This window comes from Xiphophorus couchianus, chromosome 15, assembly GCF_001444195.1.
Source record: "Xiphophorus couchianus chromosome 15, X_couchianus-1.0, whole genome shotgun sequence".
In the NCBI taxonomy this organism is placed as follows: Eukaryota; Metazoa; Chordata; class Actinopteri; order Cyprinodontiformes; family Poeciliidae; genus Xiphophorus; species Xiphophorus couchianus.
In genome coordinates, this window is record NC_040242.1 from 5,390,364 (window position 1) to 5,408,046 (window position 17,683).

At 37.3% G+C, this 17,683-nt stretch overlaps 4 protein-coding genes across 4 annotated transcripts; all 4 read left to right on the top strand.

Moving 5' to 3' along the window:
* The first annotated feature begins 268 nt into the window (after positions 1-268).
* actc1a (actin alpha cardiac muscle 1a) lies at positions 269-6,120 on the top strand. The gene is made up of 8 exons (XM_028041280.1): positions 269-395; positions 1,578-1,729; positions 2,617-2,745; positions 2,824-3,019; positions 3,109-3,270; positions 4,272-4,463; positions 5,582-5,763; positions 5,845-6,120. Exons 2-8 carry the CDS (start codon positions 1,601-1,603, stop codon positions 5,986-5,988), a joined length of 1,134 nt encoding a protein of 377 aa, XP_027897081.1. The 5' UTR covers positions 269-395; positions 1,578-1,600; the 3' UTR covers positions 5,989-6,120.
* A 589-nt stretch (positions 6,121-6,709) lies between these two features.
* On the top strand, positions 6,710-9,324 carry LOC114159055 (rho GTPase-activating protein 11B). Its single transcript, XM_028041098.1, has 7 exons — positions 6,710-6,977; positions 7,045-7,141; positions 7,259-7,515; positions 8,480-8,631; positions 8,711-8,815; positions 8,886-9,059; positions 9,127-9,324. Exons 1-7 carry the CDS (start codon positions 6,802-6,804, stop codon positions 9,216-9,218), a joined length of 1,053 nt encoding a protein of 350 aa, XP_027896899.1. The 5' UTR covers positions 6,710-6,801; the 3' UTR covers positions 9,219-9,324.
* An 873-nt stretch (positions 9,325-10,197) lies between these two features.
* On the top strand, positions 10,198-13,934 carry scg5 (secretogranin V). The gene is made up of 6 exons (XM_028040729.1): positions 10,198-10,236; positions 10,576-10,804; positions 11,029-11,178; positions 11,743-11,855; positions 12,171-12,224; positions 12,570-13,934. The coding sequence occupies exons 1-6, from the start codon at positions 10,198-10,200 to the stop codon at positions 12,690-12,692; spliced, it is 708 nt and encodes a 235-aa protein (XP_027896530.1). The 3' UTR covers positions 12,693-13,934.
* A 46-nt stretch (positions 13,935-13,980) lies between these two features.
* Positions 13,981-16,126, top strand: grem1a (gremlin 1a, DAN family BMP antagonist). The gene is made up of 2 exons (XM_028041099.1): positions 13,981-14,115; positions 14,653-16,126. Exon 2 carries the CDS (start codon positions 14,661-14,663, stop codon positions 15,177-15,179), a length of 519 nt encoding a protein of 172 aa, XP_027896900.1. The 5' UTR covers positions 13,981-14,115; positions 14,653-14,660; the 3' UTR covers positions 15,180-16,126.
* The last annotated feature ends 1,557 nt before the right edge of the window (positions 16,127-17,683 follow it).

Genomic DNA, 17,683 nt, shown 5'->3' on the forward strand with positions numbered 1-17,683 from the left:
AATAATTATAAAAATTATAACACCCAAACATGTTTAAAAACCAGACCCCTGCATTAAAAGTATAGATTTACCCTAAGTCATAATAAAGTCTTGTCACACACACCATAAAAGCTGCTATTTAGCAGTTTATTGGGGCCGTAAAAAGTGCTGCTGGTTATGTCTCATCCAGGACCTTTAAACTGTCAAAGGAAATATCTCTCCATTCTGGAGGCATCCCTGACACGGGATCCACTTTACGCTGCCTTTTTGCTGAGCAACACTTAATTTGGACTTGCATAAAGTCCTGAGCCCACCCACCAACCTCCAGCCTCAGCATGCTGAATCATATTTAAGGAGGCCCTCACACCCTCGCACCCGAATCCCGGAGGAAACTCCAGCCCACTGGTTACAGCTTGGTGAGTATCTTTAACAATCTGGCTCAGAAGATACTGAATTTCTACTTTCTTGCTGCCGGTTTTGCTTGTTGAATTAGATCGTTTGTGAAAGAAACTGAAGAAATATTTGGATGGTAATTCAGTTTTAGGATGTAGGATGTGGGATGTTGATACAACATCTTATAAACTGACTAAATAACAAACAGAAACGTGGACATTATTATATTTGTGCACTTAAGGAGAGTTCTTGACACTCATTTATTAAAATCAAGATTTTATCATTTAAAAAACAAGTGAGTGAATTTTATAAAAAACATTAAACCCCAACTTTATGTTTGCTTTTTCGTTTGTTTAGTTTTATACAACTATAATGTCAATTGTGTTGCATAAAATTAAACGCATTTAAAAAACTCTACATCTTGAAAAGGAGATTTTGCAAGAGAGTGAATTTTATTTTAAACCCCAACATTATTAGGCTTTCTTTTTCAGTTATTATTTCACATAAATTTACATTATTTACATTTACAAGGAGAATGTTTAGTTTTATACAACTATAGTGTCAATTGTGCTGCAAAAATGAAATACATCTAAATATTTCTATTTTACAAAGGAAATTTTGCTGACTGAACAGGAATAGCTGAACATTTAAGAGTCACTGTTCCCAAATAACAAAGAGGGAATGATTTTAGACAAGTAGAATGTGAAATAACTTGAAGTTAAAAGCAATGAAGTCACATTTGGAGTTTAAAAGTTTTGGTTTGCTTCAAGCATCCAGCATCAGTCAATAGATGCTTTGTGTAATTTGGAAGTCTAAAATAACAGGCTGGCACTTTGGATGCGTCCCAGAAATCCTAGAAAGATCTGAGCATATGTTTTGGATCCAAACAGGAGTTTATTATTCACGACAGCTGAGAGGAGACCCAGACCTCCTGCCACTTGTCTAAAGACTCACTGCATCAGCTGTTAACTGGCCCTGGCTTAACAATGAGACACTGAGCAGGAGTTGGGCTGTTGAGGCTTAAAATAGACGTGTTAGTTTGTTTGAGTGGACTGGGCCAAGTCCAGTTTTAGCTTTTCACAAAGCGGAAGAGCTTAAAGAGGAGATTAAATAACTTAAGGGTGTCTGCATATCAAAAATAGCGCCAGATTGCTTCACAGAGCCGAGCCATTTCTGAGTATGTTCCCATGTTTTGGGTTTTGCAGAAGGCCAACACAACAGACCAAACATGTGTGACGATGATGAGACCACCGCATTGGTGTGCGACAACGGTTCTGGTTTGGTCAAGGCGGGGTTTGCTGGTGACGATGCTCCCCGCGCCGTCTTTCCATCCATTGTTGGACGCCCCCGTCACCAGGTGAGGCAACTACTAATGACCCTTTGCACGTGACGTAACTTAATCATTCAAGGCGCCATGACGGAAGAGAGGAACATGGATATTGAACAGAGCGACTGAAATTTTTGTCCAAAGTTGTTTTTCCCAGTTTATTTATGGCTTCTACTTGTTCAAGTCAAGCTAATTTGTCTGTAAACACACCTGGTTGGGGCTCATAGGCAGCAGGATTTACAAAAATTGGAAACAGCTAGCTTAGAAACCGACCCATGCCTCCTCCCTCCTGATGTGTTAATCAAATGTACCGACTTTTCCTGAATTCACACCACATTATTTATATCACCATTTCATAAACAGCGTTTCCCCTTGCACCGGTGCAGCCGTACTAAAGACGAGATGCTAACCTTTTTATTTTCCATACATGCTAGGCTATGTGACGGTGGGGCCTTGTTTCCATGGTTATTGGTGGTTAGATGCACCGTCTACATAATGCAAGATTTGATATCTTTCTAATCATAATTACTTATAAAGTAATTAAACATCAATCTTCTTACTTTGTAAAAAGTGTTTGCTGCAAATCTGCGATTACATCGAGGGCTGACAGTCATTATGATTGACAGCTGCTCATTAAACGGTACGCAAGAAAAATGACAAGGTTGGTTCCCATCCTTGTCTGTTTGTGCAGCCGCCCATTTCTAAAGTGAAATCAACTAAATTAAAGCAATATTAGGTTACATATCTCTGTTTTTAGACTAGTTTTAAAGAAGCGCATTAGTTATTTTGACGTCCGTCATGGCGGAGTGGGCGGAGTTCTGAAGAGCGTGACGTCACGTGCAAAGAGTCAGTAACTAAAAAGGTGATTTTTCGTATCTTTATCCTGAGTATCTGTAATGAATTTGTGTCCCTGGCAGGGTGTGATGGTGGGTATGGGTCAGAAGGACAGCTATGTGGGAGATGAGGCCCAGAGCAAGAGGGGTATCCTGACTCTGAAGTACCCGATTGAGCATGGCATTATCACCAACTGGGATGACATGGAGAAGGTGAGAAATGGAAGCGAATCAGCAGTAAATGTGAGGTGAAACATCAAATCAATCCATGACACTTTTGAATGTTTCTAGATCTGGCATCACACTTTCTACAATGAGCTCCGTGTGGCTCCAGAGGAGCATCCCACCCTGCTGACTGAAGCCCCTCTCAACCCAAAGGCCAACAGAGAGAAGATGACTCAGATCATGTTTGAAACCTTCAATGTTCCTGCCATGTATGTTGCCATCCAGGCTGTCCTGTCCCTCTATGCCTCTGGACGTACCACTGGTGAGACTCTGCCATACTTTACGCCACAACATCACAGTAAAAGTCAACTTTTTGGTTAAGAAAATTTTGTTTTGTTTTTTTCTCAACAGGTATTGTACTGGACTCTGGGGATGGTGTGACACACAACGTACCAATCTATGAGGGCTACGCTCTGCCGCACGCCATCATGCGTCTTGATCTGGCTGGTCGGGATCTCACTGACTATCTGATGAAAATCCTGACTGAGCGTGGCTACTCTTTTGTCACCACAGGTATTATAGTGTTACCAATAATAAAAGTAAAGCTAAAATATTACTCTAAAATGCATCTAGTATTAGCAAGTCGATTAGTTTAGCTAAAAATTGACTATTAGATGATAAATCTTTATAAATAGTTTTAAAAAGTTAAAAACAATGTCTATAAAATATAAATTTCAGCAAAAGGTATAGTTTATATCTTGCAAATAAAAGCTAATATAGCTTAGCCTAAACTTTATACTAAACATATTCAACACTTTTAAGCTTAAAACATTATGTACTTAAAAGAAAACAAATGGATGTTTTTGCTAATGCCACCATATGAAGCATTAGCAAACTATTTTCTTAACACATTAATAAACTAAAAAATTAATTGTTCATTTATCTAAAGCACCTTTTAAATTAGTGTTTACAAAACACATATGCACTACAATGTAAAAAACAAGTGTTGACTTTAGTTGACTCTCGAGATGAAGCTAGCAAATCTGTGCTAAGCTAATGGAAATGCCCGATTAGGTTTGCTTGAAAAATAATGAATAATGACTCGTTAAGTGTGATTACAATTTGTTCAATTTAAATGCAACCTCTAGTTAAGATGATGAAAAGTTTACTGCTGATTAAATAATTGTACATTTACAACCACCGGATGAAACCAGTTTTGAATGATTAACTAGCTCTCGACATTAAGCTAGCAAACCTGTGCTAAGCTAATGGTTACGGCTGATTCTGTATGCTTGAAAAACGATAAAAAATAAATTAAGTCTGATTACATTTGTTCAATTTAAACACAACCTCTATTTAAGAAGATAAAAAATTGATTGGTGAGTAAATAATTGTACTTTTACAACCACTGAAATAAACTATCTCTAGCAAACATATGCTAAGCTAATGGATATAGCTAATTTGTTTGAGAAACAATCTATAAATTGTCATGTGATTATCTAGTTCATCTGAGTTTCACATGTTGAATGTCTGGTGATACTTTTTGACTGAACTGAGATAATTTTTCTCTCCAGCTGAGCGTGAGATTGTGCGAGACATCAAGGAGAAGCTGTGCTACGTAGCACTGGACTTTGAGAACGAAATGGCGACCGCCGCTTCCTCCTCCTCCCTGGAGAAGAGCTACGAGCTTCCCGACGGGCAGGTCATCACCATCGGCAACGAGCGTTTCCGCTGCCCGGAGACTCTGTTCCAGCCTTCCTTCATCGGTGAGCCATGAACCGCAACAACAACAAAAAAAAGACCGAAACAACAGAAACCTTTTACAAGAACACTGACGAGGAGAAAACTGAGTTATTTTACTGACGTGGTAAAATATATTTCTGGAGGAAACCACAATCTGCTATAATTATTTTGATCACTACCATTATTTTACACATACATGCAAGTTTTCAGTTGTAACTTTTCGTTTTTGTGTATATATGAATTCTACGTCATGTATTAGCGCCACTGTGGAGAGAAAACAAAAGAGTAAATTTCTGAAATGTTCTTGAAAAAAGATGAAAATTTTTGAGTTTGAAAAATAAAAAATGTGCTAGAGAAAAAACAAGAAATTTTGAGATCTCAGAAGTTTTGTAGAAAAATCTTGGAAATCTCTGGTGTTGGAAAAGTCGCATATTTGCTAGAAAGACTTTTAAATTTTCTAGAGAAAAAACAGAAATTTCTAACTTTCAAAAGTTAAAAAATTTCAACTTTTAAAAGTAAAATTTTTGACTTTTCAAGCTCAGAAATTTCCACGTTTTTTCTAGAGAATGTAAAAATTTTTTATAGCAAATTTGCAACTTTTAAAATATACAAATATCAAAAATTGCTGAATTTTCAAAGTTTCTCAAGTTAAAAATTTTAAACTTTTGAGACAGAACATTTCCAAACATGAAAAATATTTTACTTTTCTAGAGAATTTTTCAGTTTTTTCTATCAATTTTATCAAACTTTTCATACTCAGATAATTTCTAAATACCGAAAAATGTTGACTTTTCAAACTTATCTTAATCTCAAAATTTCTCTCTTTTTTTATCGCATTTATTTTTTTTTCAAACTCAGAAGTTTCCACAATTTTTTCTAGAATATTTCTGAGATTAATCTAAATATTTCTGATTTTTCTGGTGGAAATGTGCTCCTTTTATTCTGCGTACAATGGCCCTAAAACGCCACTGTAAAATTCAGGGGCCTCAGTTGGACTGAAATATTACATATTTAAAACAAAAAGAAAGAATATTAGCTGTTTAGGTCTTGAGCTGTTGTACATTATTTTATTTCAAATGTTTTCTCTAAACTTCACATTTTACTGTAAATTCCTAAAACATTTGTTGTGTGACTTTCTCAGGTATGGAGTCTGCTGGCATCCATGAAACCGCTTACAACAGCATCATGAAGTGTGACATTGACATTCGTAAGGATCTTTATGCCAACAACGTGTTGTCTGGTGGAACCACCATGTACCCTGGTATTGCCGACCGCATGCAGAAAGAAATCACCGCCTTGGCCCCAAGCACCATGAAAATCAAGGTGAGCATGACTCCGTATGGGAAGCTATAGATTGCTCTGATGTCCTTTTTGTAAAAACCTTTCTCTCTTCTCTCCTTGCAGATCATTGCTCCTCCTGAGAGGAAATATTCTGTTTGGATCGGTGGCTCCATCTTGGCGTCTCTGTCCACGTTCCAGCAGATGTGGATCAGCAAGCAGGAGTATGATGAAGCTGGCCCCTCCATCGTCCACAGGAAGTGCTTCTAAATCGCCAGTCAGAACCAAAACCAGAACCAGAACCAACAACCAAACTGGCTTACTTTCCATAACTGTATTTCTACTGTGTTGTGATGTATATACATGTACTGTTGTAATAATAAATAGTTTTTTAAAATGCAATTTAAGGGTTTGGAGAGTTGTTTTGATAAAATTACATTTAATGCTATTCTAAGTATTTGGTGGGTTTGGTAACAAACCATTTTCTTTTCTAATAAGTCATTTAAAGGACTAAAAGCACAAGCCAACACAATAACAATACACTGTCAGCAATCATTTATTATTATTATTTAGTTGGAGATTATTTTACAGATGACCAAATGGTTTGGCTGTTATGCTTTAATAACCCAAAACTGTGTCTGAAATCAAACTTTTGGAACCAAAGAAAATTAAACTTCCTAAATATTTCCCCTTCCCCTGAAAACAAAAAATTATAACTAATAAGACTACTGCACCATGTGTTTACGAATAAATAATCCCCTTATATATTTAAAACAATAGTAAAGAGAGTGAAAACTGGGGAGGTTTTATCCTCAAAGCCCTCTTTTAGTTGAAGAATAGTTGTTTTTTTCAGTTGTCATACTGAAGAGTGGGTGTAAAATGTTGCGCAAGATAAAAACTCATGTCAACTATCTTCCCTTTGTCACCTGAATGCAACACCTTCCTTCTTCTGTGTCCCAGGTGAAACTAATCAGTATAATTAGCATAAAAAAAGCCTTCTTCTATGTCTGCAGGTTCATTTTCTTAGTTATTTTCCCAGGTCAACAGAAAACTGCTGGCTGCTTTTGGATTCTTGATTTTGAAATGAAGATTACAGACGGTAACGTGATTCGATTTCACCTCCAAGCTCTTTATGGGATTTCTGTAAAGAACTTTGCGAAGAAGAAAGGGAAATTGGTGTACACTGGAGCTAAGGTGTTTGGGGTCCCTCTGGAAAACTTGCCCAGACGGTACATTCCTGAATTTGGTCTTGTACCCTGGTAAGTGAATGCAGAAAGTAAACACTGATTAGCTTGACTGAATCTAGAGTTTTGTTTTCTATCTTAGCTTTTTAGTGGAAGGTTGCTCTTTTCTGTTGGACCGTGTTGGTACTGTGGGCCTGTTCAGAAAACCAGGCTCCCTTCCTCGCGTTAAGATCCTCAGGGTAAGATTTATCCTCCATTTAAACCATATTAAATGGTCATATGCAGTACTTTTTATCTGTTTTCTATGTTTATAGCTGTCATGCATCAAAATGAACATTCTGTTTTGCCTGGTTTAGGAAAAATTGAATCGTGGGGACGATGCCCTGTCCACTGCTTCCCCCTATGATATCGCTACCCTCGTCAAACAGTTTTGCAGGGATCTTCCTGAGCTGCTGTTCCCTTCTGAGATTCATGCGGCCCTGCTGGAAGCGCAGGCCCTGCCCGACCTGCAGGGCAAGATGGCCGCCCTTCAGTTACTCTCCTGTTTGCTTCCAGCCAGAAACTCATCCTGCCTGCAGTATCTGTTTGACTTCCTTCACAAAATTTCTCAGAGGTATAAATTAATATTAACAGAGTGGAGAATACTGGACCCATAGACACAGAAAATAGTTTTTTTTTGTTTTTGCCAAGTGTCACCACTGAGGCACATTTATAGGAAAGAAAAATGAATGAAAGTATCAGTTAGCAATTTACTCTTTTGGATTTTGCAACAATTTCTCTCTAAAACGTGTTTGAACAATGACATCACAGGCTTTAAAACTGGCTAGTTTGACCCCATACAGTGACACAACAAAGAGTGACACGGTTAAAGAGCGCAAATATAATTTAAAAGCATTTACAAACATTGTTTGTTATATGTTAATTTCCTTTATGATTCATTAGTGCAGCGAAGGGAGGCCTATGATTGATACCAGAACTAATCAGAAACCTGTTTGGACAGTTTTTAGCTGGATTTGCTTGGATATTCAGCATGCTGAGTGAGATCAACATTAGCTACATCTACATTGACCATAACATTGTACAAATTGGAATTACAAAAATAAACTTGCTTAATTGAAACATGACAATTTTAAAAAAGCTGTATTTTGCACTAGGATGGGGTTTTTGGCTGTATTTAAAGCTAGTGTTTATCACATAACTTGCATCATGAGTTATGTGATCAACAACTGGATGTTGCAGAAAAGACAAAGGTGACAGGAAATGGTAGGATGATGCTGGAGTAGTGCTTTTTTAAAAATCACATATTTTGTGAACAAATTTATTACTGTCATTTTTAAATGCTGCAACATTTTGAGTCAATTTTATTACTTCCTGATTCTTTATTTTACAGTGTCAGTTTGCAAAAAGACCATGTTGTTAAATCAGTTCTCTGTTGGTACATTTTGTTTTTCAAAGTTCTCTCAAACTGAGAATGAAACTAGTCAACTCTTGAGGCTTGAAAGGGAAGGCGTCATTTTACCAAAGAGTTTCATACATTTTCATGTGATCATAAAAAAAATGTCTTATTCTTTTCTCAGATGCTCTGACAACTTGATGACCAGCTCCAATCTGGCCACAGTCTTTGTCCCATGCCTCTTACCGCCGCCAAACAAAACCGAAATGTCAGAAGAGCGACTTGAACTTCGAGTTCTTGTCCTGCGCACTTTCATAGAGTTTCCTCATGTTTTTGGTAATAAATTAATCATATTGGTTGAATATCATTTTAAAATATCTTTGGCTGACTTTCTTCTAAATGCATCATATTTTAGGTGTGATTTCTAAAACCGTTATGGACAGCATGAAATATTTTATGAACTTTGTTCATCTGGAGGATGTGTTCAAGAAAAGAAACCAAAAGATGCGCAGCTTAAAGGGTAAAACACAAACGATTATTACTGAGAAATTAAAATTTTACTTGATTAAAGTTGCTTTTTTTTTTCTCAGTAAAACGATCTGAGAAGACCGTGCTCCGGATTCAGAGCAAGCCAAAGGTCAGGCCTGCAGTTTCTGATCCGACTCTTGTCTGCATAACGAGAGGCGACCCAAAGCTGAGGAGAAGCGTTGGTCTTGAAACCTTCCCCAACATCCAGCTCTTCAGGACCTGCATGCCTAATGAAGGTATGAACTATTTTAAAATGGACGCTTCTGTTCTTGTGGAAAGAATAATTAATACACATGTTTGTAGATCAAAGTTTCAGATCTGCAAACAAAACTTTTGTTACTGCCATGGAGAGACTGCAGCACAAAAACTGGAGGAGACGTTCTTCACCAATCTAAATTTCACTAGTTGTCCCATGTCTGTCCATCTCTGAAAATATTTGAACAGACTTTGTTGTATCAGACTTTTTTTCTCTTGAATAAATGTTGTTTTTATGTGACTGTTCCTTTTCTGTACTTCATCTGTCAAAGACTTAACTTTCTTAGATTACATATTTTGTCATGTTTATCAACAAACTTCAGTACATTTGATGCAAAGCAGTATATTGTGAAGTAAAACTTTTAAACAAATCTGAAAAGTGTCACACATTCCCCTAAAAATCAGCTTTTAGATCCACTTCTGAGTGCAACTGAAACAAATCTTGCTAGATTTCAAGTTGCTAATTATGGATTGAACATTGCTCTGTGAAATGTTCAACTCTAAACATTGTTAAAACTTAAACATTCTTCCTGGTACTGTCCCTTTTATTACTTCACTCATTCAGAAAACCTCAGTATTTAAATTTAGTTTGAATTAACATTTTGTTTTGACTACCTGCATGGAATAAATAAGATGATATGGGTTTAAAGGCCTGATCAGGTCATATAGAAGCAATTTAACTATAGCTTTTTATTTAAAAATATCGGCATTTTGAATTTCTCCATTATTTCTGTTGAAAAGTTAAATAATGAAATTCTACACAAAATGGCACACATCTGTTAACGACTCTGTGTGCCACCAATGAGAAAATAGGGATTCTGGTTTCCTAGCAACTGCATCTGATCCGTGAAGTGGATTCACAGCACCGGAAATGGGGAAATTCTCTTTCAAAATAAAACACCACTATATAGATGGTTCCAACAAATCTGCGTTCAACAAGAAGTTGGTGTATCAATCGTTGCAACCTGAGGGGTAACGCTTAAATGTTACATTTTCCTGTATAACATCGATTTAAAGTCGTCAGGAATTCGCTTTTGCGCGAGTTACTAACAGATGTGGGATTAATGTATTTTATTTTGAAAGAAAAACTGAACTCATTTTTTCATGGTGACTTACTTGATGGAGGAGAAGGCAGGTTCCTCCGTCTACGCATTCAAGGTAAAGAAAAACATTTATCATTTTAGTGCTTTTTTTGTGCGTTTCTTTTTCAAATGTACATAAAAATGAAACTTAAAACGAACAGAGCATGTGGTTGAAATGAACGTAATCTGATTATTTTGGCTATTCACGGGCTGTTTACAGAGAGTGGCGCATCATAAATGTGTATCTCCATTTTATAATTTGCTACAGTTTAGATAACAGCTTGCTGCATTCAATCTGTTATGGTTAAGGGTCAAAGTTCAGGCTAATTATTTACTGATTAAGTAAAAACAGCTGTTTGTTGGTGGTTATGTGCCATTTGTCCAAAGATGCTCGGTGTGCTCTTCACCCCCGCAGATGACAGAAATTGGATCCTCGGCGCGGCTCTTTCTGCTCGGACTGCTGGTGTGCCTGCAGCTCGGCAGAGCTCCAGCTCACACTCCCCGCACGGCAGTGGACCAGGTGTCCGAGGCCGACATCCAGCGGCTGCTTCACGGCGTGATGGAGCAGCTGGGCATCGCTCGGCCCCGGGTGGAGTACCCTGCGCATCAGGCCACGAACATCGTCGGGCCTCAGAGCATTCAAGGTAATCAAACCAACTTATTTCCCCTCCGTCCCCCCTCATTTTAATAAAATGTTTTCCACATTTTTACATCAGTCTCAGTTTGTTCTTATTCTGGAATAACTCAGAATAAGATTAAGAACACTTAAATTAACATTGTGTTTAGATATTGCAGTGTAAGAAGTAAGATGGTTTTTTTTTATTGTAGGAAAAAGGTTGATGGTTGTAATGTCTCTTCCGCCCACCAGGTGGTGCTCATGAAGGCCTGCAGCACCTCGGTCCTTACGGAAACATCCCAAACATCGTGGCTGAGCTGACAGGCGACAATGTTCCCAAAGACTTTAGCGATGACCACAGCTACCCAGACCCTCCAAACCCCTGTCCCCTGGGAAAAACGGGTAGAAACTTTAACCTCCATTTTTATGTTCTGAACCACCAATGTAAATATACAGGCAGACAATGACTTTTAAAAGCAACAAATGCCAAAATAAAGTCAAATTGAAGGTTTAGGTTTTGTTTTTGTTGCTTTATTCAACTTAAGAGAATGACTGTGTCTTTTATTGGCAGATAAATTACCTTATAAGGTGGGAAAAATGTCTTGTTATAAGTTAAATAATCTGCCAATGGTACATGTACTTTTTCCATCAATATTAAGGAATTATTTACTTAAAACAAGCCTTTGTATCTTGCTAAAAAGTTACTTGTGAGTTAGTTTTGTCTTATTTCAAGACATTACAAATAAATTACTATAAGCTAGATCAAAAATATTTGGTAATATTTTGTGTTTTTACAGTGTAGAAATAACGTAAAACAGGAAACGTTTGATTTTAGTCTGCCGGTGAGAAAAAAACGGTGGCAATTATTTAGATTTACATCGGAGGATATAACCACAAATGCATTAAATGTCTATTTTCTGACAACACATTAATTCATAAAAGTATCTTTTATTTTTTTACTCGCAGCTGGAGACGGTTGCTTGGAAAATGCTCCGGACACGGCTGAGTTCAGCAGGGAGTTTCAGAAACACCAGCACCTCTTCGACCCAGAGCATGACTACCCCGCTCTGGGAAAGTGGGTGAGGGAATCAGCCGACACCATAAACTCTTAAAATTATTTTAAAAAATAGTTCAATGTAATGTTTCTTATTAGACGCTTCGAACTGACTGGTTTGTCTAAAATGTGGCAGTGATTTAGGATCTTTGAACTTCTTTGTTTTAGGTTTTTTACCTCCTTTTGGGCAAAACAGACATTATTTTAAATTGACATCTTGTTTTGCAGGAAATTTTATCTCCTGCAAAATGTGATTATATATTTGTACTTTGATTTGAAAACATGTGAACTACAACTTTGTGTTTTATTTAAAAAAAAATTTTTTTTTGGTTTCTTTCAGAACAAAGAACTTTTATACCAAAAGCTGAAGGGAGGATCAAAGAGAAGGAAAAGGGTAAAATATTTACCTCTAGTTTTTTACAATACTTTTTCCTTTGACATTTTTTCATTTGTACGATTAAGTTTGAGAAATGTCTTGTCTTTTAGATACATTGACTACTGTGTTTTCCGCAGTGTATCATACATAAGCCTGGCGGGCCACCAGGCTTTACTTGTGCCCCCATCAAGCTAAACATTACTTGTTTAAGTTTTTGTTAAATGTTAGCATTTTTAAGACTTTACAGTTGGTATTCAGGTGTTAATCTTCCAATAATCTCAATCAGTTCATCAATAAATGAATCCTTCTGATAAACCAATATTTATGAAGTTACGTAAACATTCCTGATGTCTGTTTCCGCAGAGCATCAACCCTTATTTACAGGGTCAAAGGTTGGACAATGTGGTCGCCAAGAAATCTGTTCCCCATTTCTCAGAAGAAGAAGAAGCATCGACCACCACGGCTCCCAGCAAACCTGCAATCTGAAATTTGGGAAAACTTGGAAAATGTTTTCCTCTCAGAAAAATGTTTGTAGGCTGCACATTCCAGGATTTGTTTCATTAGTCATTGGGACAGTGTTTTCAGCAGAAACACTGCATTTTCATTGACTTAAACGTAAAAATGTGCCAAGATTTATCTGGTGATTCGCCTAAAGCACGGGTGTCAAACTCAAGGCCCGGGGGCTAAATCTGGCCCGCCGTAGCTTTTTATGTGGCCCTGTAAACTCCAAATTACATCAATTAGTCCCTCCAGTTTTTCACAAATCTGCAAAATTCATACAAAATCTACAGATTCTCACTTTTTTTTCAGATTTTTACGGCAAAGTTTTCTCAAAATTGCCCCAAAACATTGAGTTTAAGTGACTGGTACCTCAGCTTTACCTGATGAGCTACGGCGATTAATAAAAATCCACATTCAACGTCATAAATATCATTAAAACTTTTTACAAATATTTCTAAATTGGCACCACAAAAACGATCTCAAAATCCTGGATGATCTGATCAGTGTGAAAAGATGTTAAATATTTAATTTTAAGAAACAAACAGCTATTTATTGAAATTTTAACAGTTTAGTGGGTCTTTATTAATACATTCTGGCCCTTTAATAACATTCAGACTTTTGATTTGACTCAAAATGAAAATGAGGTTGACACCCCTGACTTAAAGTATCTAAATGTTTATATCTGAAGCTCAAAAATAAACAAGTGGGCATAAAAACAGAATATTTTGGAAAGACAATGCTAAAGTCATGTGCAACTTTGCTTTAGAAATTTGGTAACAGGAAGTGGAGTCCGTGTTAAAACTGTTTTGGTAAATATTTAAAACTAAATTTAGAAGAAAGAAAATTGATTCAAGAATCCTTCAGCTGATTAAGGTTGATGTCGTTAAAGCTATCACTGATCTAAGAGCCCATAATTACAGATTCAATCCAGAATGTGTAAAGTTTTATGAAAGATCTGGAGGTTAAATTATAGCTTATTTATTCACAGCAGTACAGAGAACAGTTTTACAAAGTTTGTTAAAATTTTATAATTTGTGTGTCTCTTCAACATCCTTAAATCTCCTTTTATTTAAAATCTGCTTATGAACATCTTCACTCCGCCATGACAAATATTTTTGAGCTTTTTCTCTTCAGGCTGCAGCGACTCTTATCTTTGTTTACCGGTTCTTGTCAAAATGTTTGTCTTCTGTTTTTGTTCTGTAAAGTCAAATAAACGACTTATCTGCATTGACAAAGTCTGGAAGTTTTTTTTTTGTTTTTTTTCCAGTTTTCAGAAAGATAAAGCGAGGATCGGGGCGGGAGGTGTGTTCTGCTGAAACTTAAAGCTGCTTTAGAGAAGCCAGGACTAGCAGAGGGAGAACATCTTGTGGACAGAACAACATTTTTAGGGGGATTTAACACACAGCAGGTAAATGGAGATACACTGACAGACTTTATTTCCTGAATTAGTGCTTGGACAACTCTGGAGAAAATTAAGAGACCACTTAAAATGCTCAGTTTATCTAATTTAACTTTTTATAAGTTTATGTTTTAGTAAAATGAACATTGTTCTTGTATTCTATGAAGTACTGACGTGTCTGAAATTCCAAGCAAAATTTTGTATTTATTTGCAGAAAATAACGAAAAAGATGCAGAGCTTTCAGACCCAAAATAATGCAAAGAAAACAAGTTCATATTTATTTAGAAACAACACTAATGTTTTAACTCGGGAAGAGTTCAGAAATCAATATTTGGAGGAATAACCAGGAGGTTTTCAACGGGGTTCACTGCAGTGGGCTCTTCAGAACTTTGTCAAGTTTTGGATTTAAAAATGAGGAAATAATACGGGACATTTTGCGGGACAGAGGGGTAAAACACGGTTGTTTCCCGGCCAAAACGGGAGACTTGACGGGTAGTTTGTGCGTAAAAGCTGTGCGTAAAATGCTCTCCATTGTTCTCCTTTCAGCTTCAGCGATGCATTCCCATTCGGGGCTGATCTTTAAAGCAGTCCTGGCTCTTCTACTCCCGCGACCGACCAGCGCCGAGTCCGACCCATTTCAAGCCGTCAACCCGAACGAATCGGTCGGGTGCCTCCAGCCTCCTCTCTCCGCGCTTCTCACCCGCGGCGCCGCGTCCGCAGCCGCGACAGATGAGATCCTGGAGTCCAGCCAGGAAGCGCTGCTCGTCACGGAGCGCCGCTACCTGCGGACGGACTGGTGCAAGACGCAGATGCTGAAGCAGACCATCCAGGAGGAGGGCTGCCTGAGCCGCACCATCACCAACCGCTTCTGCTACGGACAGTGCAACTCCTTTTACATCCCGCGGCACACTTACCAGGACGGCGGCGTGTTCCAGGCCTCCTCCGCCTGCAGACCGAAAACGTTCAGCACCATCACCCTCACGCTGTTTTGTCCGGGTCAGACGCCCAGCACGCGGAGGAAGCGGGTCCAGCGCGTGAAGCAGTGCCGCTGCGTAAATATTAACACGGACTGAACCGCAGCCGGATGACCGGACCGTTGATAAATAATCAAGAAAACGGCGTCAGGGTACCAGAGTGAGGACACCTTTGATGAAACTTGACTGAACTGCTGCAGAGTCCAAAGCCGGCCCAAGGCAAATGCGAGTTTCTTGGGGCCCCAACACCACCAGGGCCCCCCAAGAGTATCATTTTATTTTATTTTGTAGTGATGAATTGCCCATTTTACACTGTCTACACCAAATTTGAACAACAAAAGACATTATACTTGCTAACTTGTTTACTGTAAATAAAATTTTACTTTCAAATAGTTAAATTAACATGCCACACCTACAGTAAATACCACTCTCCATTTCAAAATGCTAATTAATTATAGCATATTTGCTTTTTTGCTACACCTGTAAGATTAAAATCAAGAGTCCTAATAACATCGGTATGATGCACTCTACAAAAAACACAAGGTTTACCAAGTATATTTGGTCTAGCTTCTAGTGTAAATGACTTCTAGTGTAAATAAAAAGTGTACTAAAAGTAAATCTTCAGCAAGATACAGGAGTTTGTTTAAAGTCAATAATCCCTTAATTCTGATTAATAAGTACAAACAAGCTGCCATATGTTGCTAAAAAGTTGTTTGTAAACTAATTTTATCTTATTTCAGGTGTGTTAATATCTTTCTCTAGATCAGTGGTTCTTAACCTGGGTTCGGTCGAACCCCAGGGGTTCGATGAGTCGGTCTCAGGGGTTCGGTGGAGCCTCTTCCGCGGAGGTAAAGACACACTTGTGTAAAGTCGTGATGACGCGCCCCGCTTGGCCATCACTTGCTGCAGAGGATCATGTTGCATTGCTCGGCCAATCAGCGCTGCGGGGAATTTAGTGCGCGCAGTATCAGCGGCTGTCGTAGTTGTATGTAGCGTGGTTTCTTTCTTAATATTTTAATCCATACTAAATATGTCGAGCAAAAAAACACACTGATTTGCAGGTATGTCATTTGTGCAAAACTTTATTCTGGCCCCAAAAAAGTATTTTGTGGATTCAAAATGACAAAAAACAAATTAAATTTAAAATAAAAAAAATTAAGTTATTAAAAAAAAAAAAAATTCTTTGAAAAACATCCAAATTTATTTTTAATTAGTAAAATAATAATACATTTTTTTGGGGGCTGAAATTCTTTTATGGGGCCGAAATATTTTTTGGGGCCAGAATAAAGTAATACTGTAACTTGCTGTGAGTTCATGGTTTTGTTCTTTGAGCAAAGGTGACGTTCATGCATTGCTCATTTTGTGCACCAGCAAAAAAACATATACCTACAGTACAGACCAAAAGTTTGGACACACCTTCTAATTCATTGGGTTTTCTTTATTTTCATGACTATTTATAAGGCAAGAAATCCCACTTATTAACCTGACAAGGCAGGTTGACCTATGAAGTGAAAACCATTTCAGGTGACGACCTCTTGAAGCTCATCAAGAAAATGCAGAGTGTGTGCAAAGCAGTGATCACAGCAAAAGGTTGCTACTGTGAAGAAACTAGAATATAAGGGCTATTTTCAGTTGTTTTACACTTTTTTGTTTAGTGCATATTTCCACATGTGTTATTCATAGTTTTGATGCCTTCAGTGTGAATCTACAATGTCAATACTCATGAAAATAAAGGAAACTCATTGAATTAAAAGGTGTGTCCAAACCTTTGGTCTGTACTGTATGTCTTGAATTTGGAAAAAAAAAAAATCATTTTATTTATCACAAAAGAAGGGTTCGGTGAATGCGCATATAAAACTGATGGGTTCGGTACCTCAAAAAAGGTTAAGAACCACTGCTCTAGAAACTAGACTAAAAATACTTGGTAATGTGTTGTGTTTTTGCAGTATGAGGTAATAATAGTAGTTATTGTGCACACACAGTGTAGCCTAGCAATAATGACGTATTTGGCAACATTTTGACTTTCATCTGTTCTGGAAGATTGTTCAGAAATCTGAACCTCCCCAAAACCGTGAAGAGACTTTACTTAACAAACAAGGCTGTGGTTTCCTGTCTTCCTTCCATTCAACTTTCTACCAATAAATTTGCATCCAGCACTAAAATAAGCTAGCTTCTTTAGCACTGACTTTTTGTGGATTATTTTCTTCTGTCTACTGAACAAGTCAGCAGTTTTATCCATTATTGTGCAGGTTGTAACATTTCTGTATGAAAATGTAATTTTGTTGATTTCTAAGATATTTAATTTTTGGATTCATTACTTCTATACGGTTATCATCAATACTAAATAGATTTAAATGCTTGAAATTTCATTTGCTGTGTATAAGTTTCACTTTCAGTTTAATTACTAAAAAGTAGTTTAAAATGATATTCTAATTTATTGAGCTGTTTTTATGCTCCTTTTCTTTTTTCCTTGATGCTACTCGATTTTTGTATTCTGCTACTTAAATAAACAAAATACACCATGACTTTGTCAAAATGTTTTATTTTTGAAAAAAATACAATGAGAAACCATGCAAATTGTTTATTTTTGTGAAAGAAATTAC

Bases quoted from the DNA above. Each gene is read 5' to 3' on its own strand.
- scg5 (XM_028040729.1), top strand. From the start codon at position 10,198: ATGGAGGAGAAGGCAGGTTCCTCCGTCTACGCATTCAAG. The intron at 10,237-10,575 runs GTAAAGAAAAAC...TCACCCCCGCAG, and splicing joins CCTCCGTCTACGCATTCAAG to ATGACAGAAATTGGATCCTC. The intron at 11,856-12,170 runs GTGAGGGAATCA...GGTTTCTTTCAG, and splicing joins ACCCCGCTCTGGGAAAGTGG to AACAAAGAACTTTTATACCA.
- grem1a (XM_028041099.1), top strand. From the start codon at position 14,661: ATGCATTCCCATTCGGGGCTGATCTTTAAAGCAGTCCTGGCTCTTCTA.
- actc1a (XM_028041280.1), top strand. From the start codon at position 1,601: ATGTGTGACGATGATGAGACCACCGCATTGGTGTGCGACAACGGTTCT. The intron at 2,746-2,823 runs GTGAGAAATGGA...GAATGTTTCTAG, and splicing joins ACTGGGATGACATGGAGAAG to ATCTGGCATCACACTTTCTA. The intron at 3,020-3,108 runs GTGAGACTCTGC...TTTTCTCAACAG, and splicing joins TGCCTCTGGACGTACCACTG to GTATTGTACTGGACTCTGGG.
- LOC114159055 (XM_028041098.1), top strand. From the start codon at position 6,802: ATGAAGATTACAGACGGTAACGTGATTCGATTTCACCTCCAAGCTCTT. The intron at 6,978-7,044 runs GTAAGTGAATGC...TTTCTATCTTAG, and splicing joins GAATTTGGTCTTGTACCCTG to CTTTTTAGTGGAAGGTTGCT. The intron at 7,516-8,479 runs GTATAAATTAAT...TTCTTTTCTCAG, and splicing joins CTTCACAAAATTTCTCAGAG to ATGCTCTGACAACTTGATGA.